The 4,759-nt window shown below is 36.3% G+C and overlaps 1 protein-coding gene across 1 annotated transcript; it reads right to left on the reverse strand.

Moving 5' to 3' along the window:
- Positions 1 to 381: 381 nt before the first annotated feature.
- Positions 382 to 1,390, reverse strand: LOC125651278 (uncharacterized). Its single transcript, XM_048879854.2, has 3 exons — positions 1,264 to 1,390; positions 891 to 949; positions 382 to 789 (listed from the first exon to the last, which is right to left on the reverse strand). The coding sequence occupies exons 1-3, from the start codon at positions 1,388 to 1,390 to the stop codon at positions 382 to 384; spliced, it is 594 nt and encodes a 197-aa protein (XP_048735811.2).
- Positions 1,391 to 4,759: the final 3,369 nt, after the last annotated feature.

Consider the following 4,759-nt stretch of genomic DNA (forward strand, 5'->3'; position numbering starts at 1 on the left):
GTGTCACAGAAGGTGTGGCACAATAAAAATCCCTCCCTGCTCAAAGGCCGTAAGCGCCGAGCATAGGCCTAAATTTTGCAGCCCTTCGCCGGCAATGGTGACGTCTCCATATGAGTGAAACATTATCGAGAGGGACGTTAAACGATATTTAATCAATCATTCTTGATTCATATCAAAATTCTCATTGCCCTAGTAATATCTAGATGCAATTGTTCTAGGGTCGGATTATACGTCGATTTACCCTGGGGGATCGGCTACTTAATCGTAAAAAGTTCTGAATTGGTCGTAACTTACCAGAATTAAAAGACGACATTGGGTGTCTTCCTTCTCATCCCCGATTTATCGCCACTCGACGGGTGTGTAATAAACAACACTAAACATTTATTCATTTTTATTTATACAAGTAGTGCAAAATATTTTCTTAAAAATTGTTAATAATGTATTTTTATTGCTTATAACAGCCGTTACTGCGCATTCAAAAATGGCATTGAGTTGGTTAATGTTTGATTTAGATATTTCAAAAAATCCGTTAGCTCCAATCAATTCTGCTAACTGTTTTCCTTCAGATGTAGTCACGACCTGTACGCATCTTTGAATGTACTTGTCATGCCGAAGGTCTGTATGAGTAGCAACCAAAACTATCGGTACCCTCTTCCCGATATTTTTTTGAATCTCCGGAATCCAAAAAGTGTTCATCCGTTCATATGATTGCCTGTCTATCACACTGTAACAAAGGATGACTACCTTGCTCTTGCTGTACGATGCCGTACAAAGTTTCGAATATTCATGCTGAAAGAAAAATAGGATTGATAGACTTGTTATTTTTAATTATGCTTTTTTTCTTCGAAAAGACGTATGCAATTGAAATTAATAATTAAATTAATAATTACCTGTCCGGCTGTGTCCACAAGGTTTACTTTGTATCGCTTGTGTCCAAGAACAACGAAACCTAAAAGTGAAGAATAAACAATAAGGCTTTGTCGATCAGAGATAGCACACCATGCTGCCGTTGTCTATACATTTCATCACATGGAACACCAACAACCTATACATCTATTTCTTATTTTTGATTAAATACTTGGTTTTTAATCATTTCGGGTGAAATGTCGCTTGCGTGCCGTACTACTTATATCGTGACGTTTACAATGAGGCAGCAAAGGTTTACTATTTACAAAACAATGTAGATATTCATAAATATGCAACTATAGAATAGATAAATGGCCAATTGATGATTACCAAATACTTTGATAATGAGATACATACCTTTGATATTGTCATAAATTGTCGGGGAGTAAATTTCAGGAGGCTTGCACGTGACGTAAGACTTTAACAATGTGGTCTTTCCCACCATTGTTTCACCAACAATGCTACATCTGATACGGCTCCTCATTTTCCCAGATACATTTAGTATGAACATATATGTCATTTGTCTTTCTTTTTATGTAGAAGCTAGTTAACACGACATTTTCAAAAGCAGTTCATTGGTTGAGATGGATATGAATCACAATTAGGTATATGTAAAAGAGCCAATGAAATTCTGGAATACTTCAGTTATTGGATGTGCAAATGAAAACTTAATAGGAGAGCTATGAATTTAATAAGATGAAATATCATTGGGTGGAACTAGAAAGGAGGTAGTGTATGTCACCTTAAATGGTAGTTTTCCTGCCCAAGTAGGAGGTGTCGCTTCTCAAAATGGCAAAAACATGACTTCTTTTGGGGAAATTAGGCGCAATTCTCGTTTAGATCCGCGAAGGATAATCGTATATTATTCAAAGAAGCCAATGTGTATTAAATGTCATCGCGAATGACAGTAGCGAGTGACAGTAGACGTCAATAGTCTTTGAGCGCATGTGCATGGGTTGGTTGTAAGGTCCCACTCTTGAATATTTTACTTAATATATGGAGTCATCACCATTGCTGGTGAAGGACTGTAAAATTGAGGCCTATGCATGGCGCTTATGGCCTTTGAGCAGGGAGGGATCTTTATCGTGCCACACCTGCTGAGACACGAGACCTCGGTTTTTGAGGTTTCATCCGAAGGACCGCCCCATATGACAACCGATGACTTGTTCTAACCCAGATCCCCACAAATACATGTGGATGGATAAATACCCAAGATGGCATCATGAGAGTGCACGAGAGTACCTACATGTATAAAATACTTACATTTCCAATGTTTTCTTTTTACGGTTGATATCATTCTTTACAAATTGTGATCATAGCCATTTCCTAAACATAGCGCTGCGGTTGAAAATAATGCGCATAAGAATTGTGATAAATATAGTACGTCTACTCAAACAGCCATGAATGCAGAATGTGAATATAAGAATTTTTTATTTATGAAAATGCATGAGGGTACGAACTGCAACACTTCACGTCGGCATAATTTTCATGCCGCGTAATGCGTGGCAGTTCATACCCTCATATACATGTATTTACAAATTTTTTATTTTTTAATAAATGTGATACACTTCCGTGATATTGTTGTAGGCTATTGTAAACATACAGGTATATTTACTATATTGAAAAGAATGGAAACAAAATGTTATTAGAAGTACTCATTTCTTTGTGAAAGTGAAAAGTCAATATACTAGTGGCCTATCACGTTTTCTTGTAATGAACACATTATCACGTAGGTAAATAAAGGTGAACTTAACTGATTCTTTCAGCCAAAAGACGCAGCATGGGGATATATGGCTAGAGGGGTTTAACTAGCGAATAGTAATTTTTTTTTTACATAAAGGCCTAATAGTGACTTCACTGATTATACAAAGTTTCCCTGACTTCCATTGTTTACATGAATTAATGCATTATGCAAACAGTTTAGACAGGAATACCTCCAACCTCGTTTAGTCAGCGTCCAATTCAAGAAGGCTCTCCGCCAGTTTACTACGATTTTCATTTTACCAATTTTCTTTAAAATATTTCCACTCTTACAACTCATATTCCATCAGATAATGAAAGACAACTGAGATTTTGCCCTTGTTAGTATTCAGAATGGGGTCCAAAATTACCGATTTCTGATTTGTTTACCTTTATCCATGAGCTCTAAAAATAGAGTTCCTGGGGGAAATGTAATAATTTCTTACAAAAATAGATGTAACTACGAGAAAATTCTGAATTGATTAGCATTGTTTTATTAGTTATTCTATACAAACCAGTTACACTATACAGGTATACGTAATGAGGGTATTCATCATTCGTCTTAGGGGCGAGACAATACTGCAAAAAAATACTAATTTCATAAATATTCTCTACAACCGCACATCTGTAAGAAAAAGTAATTACATAGTCATGTAGAACAGGAAGGTCTCAACCTAAAGTGTACATTTCATTATCCCCGGGGTAGAGGTTCTGACGCCAGTAGAGTTGCAACGATTCACAAACTATTCGATTCGATTATTTTTAATTCGATTATTTGAATAGTAACTTGGTTATTTAACATTTACTTCCAATCACCATCAAACACAAACACTACTAATATGAAGGCCACATTTTATTGAATTTCAATTATCAAAAATTTAGAAAAAGAGCAAATTTTAAACATCCTTGACAAGATTGAGTTAACAAAATTATATAAGTAACTTAGACTTAAAAGAAATTTCCAGACGTTAGATATGTAATACCACAGAATCAGTACATGTAAATTAAACATAAATCATGTAAGCACAATATGATATTTTGACTCAAGAAGTTATTTAACCACTCAATGACACTCATTACAAGTTTGCAGCAATCCAATGGGAATAGTCAAAACAAAACAAGCATGTTTTCTAATCTTTTACTTCCTATCTAAATTCAAAATACTCTCACTCCTTGGATTTCAGTGACTTGGGAGGGTCTTTGAGGGCTGGATTTTCATCGCATTCCTCCATCTTGTTTGTTTTAGTGCCCAAAGTGTTGATTGGACGTTCTCTAGCCAATCAGAGGTGCCGTTGAAAAGGGAAAGGAAGTGAATAGATAACTTATACACATTTTATTCTTTTATATTGAACCGAACCGAATTTGCTCAGTTGTGAATCAAGATTCGATTTGCCTGAGAGAATCACGGTTTTCGATGCACCTCGGTGAATCATTGCACCTCTTGCTATTGATACTGAATTGAAACTAAATGAATATTTTGAAGGAGCAGATAGTCATTTATCAGAATTGTAAATTTCATTACCCCGGGGATGGGGTCAAAATGGTCATATATCGTCTACATCTGAATGACTGGAATCAAGAACTGCTCCGATTCACTATCACAGAAGGGTGATCTTCTATTCTGCTTAGGACCTCTTTTCTGGCTTTGATATTCTGTAAAACTATCAACACTTGCTCTGTTACTGCTACTATAAACTTAGATTGAATAGGGTCATGAGAGTTCACCGGTTGAGCAGAACCTGTTGCTACCCCACTGACCTCAGTTTGTTCGGTTTCCATATGTTGATCCCTCCGACTTCTAAGTCTTTTCCCGCCATATGAGACATTCATGTCAAGCTCTTCAGTTTCCACAGCTTTGTTCCATCGGCCGCTAGGTTTTTCTCTGCCAGATATGTCACTCATCTAAAATTTGTTTAAATACGAATTTATTTAAAAGTGATGTTTCCATGATAATCATAATAACCTCAAAAGTGTGCAGATTTCATTTTCTCCATATGTATGGGTCTATCGTTCAAGACCCAGAAATCGTCTGGTACCATCGAGGGTTGTTTGACATCCCTTCGAGAATGAGACGTCATTACTTGTGCAGTGACACTCAAGGTGATCTTGATCA

The sequence above is a fragment of the Ostrea edulis genome, chromosome 5, assembly GCF_947568905.1.
Source record: "Ostrea edulis chromosome 5, xbOstEdul1.1, whole genome shotgun sequence".
Lineage (NCBI taxonomy): Eukaryota > Metazoa > Mollusca > Bivalvia > Ostreida > Ostreidae > Ostrea > Ostrea edulis.

Bases quoted from the DNA above. Each gene is read 5' to 3' on its own strand.
- LOC125651278 (XM_048879854.2), bottom strand. From the start codon at position 1,390: ATGAGGAGCCGTATCAGATGTAGCATTGTTGGTGAAACAATGGTGGGA. The intron at 950-1,263 runs GTATGTATCTCA...CTTCACTTTTAG, and splicing joins AATTTATGACAATATCAAAG to GTTTCGTTGTTCTTGGACAC. The intron at 790-890 runs GTAATTATTAAT...TTTTTCTTTCAG, and splicing joins TTGTGGACACAGCCGGACAG to CATGAATATTCGAAACTTTG.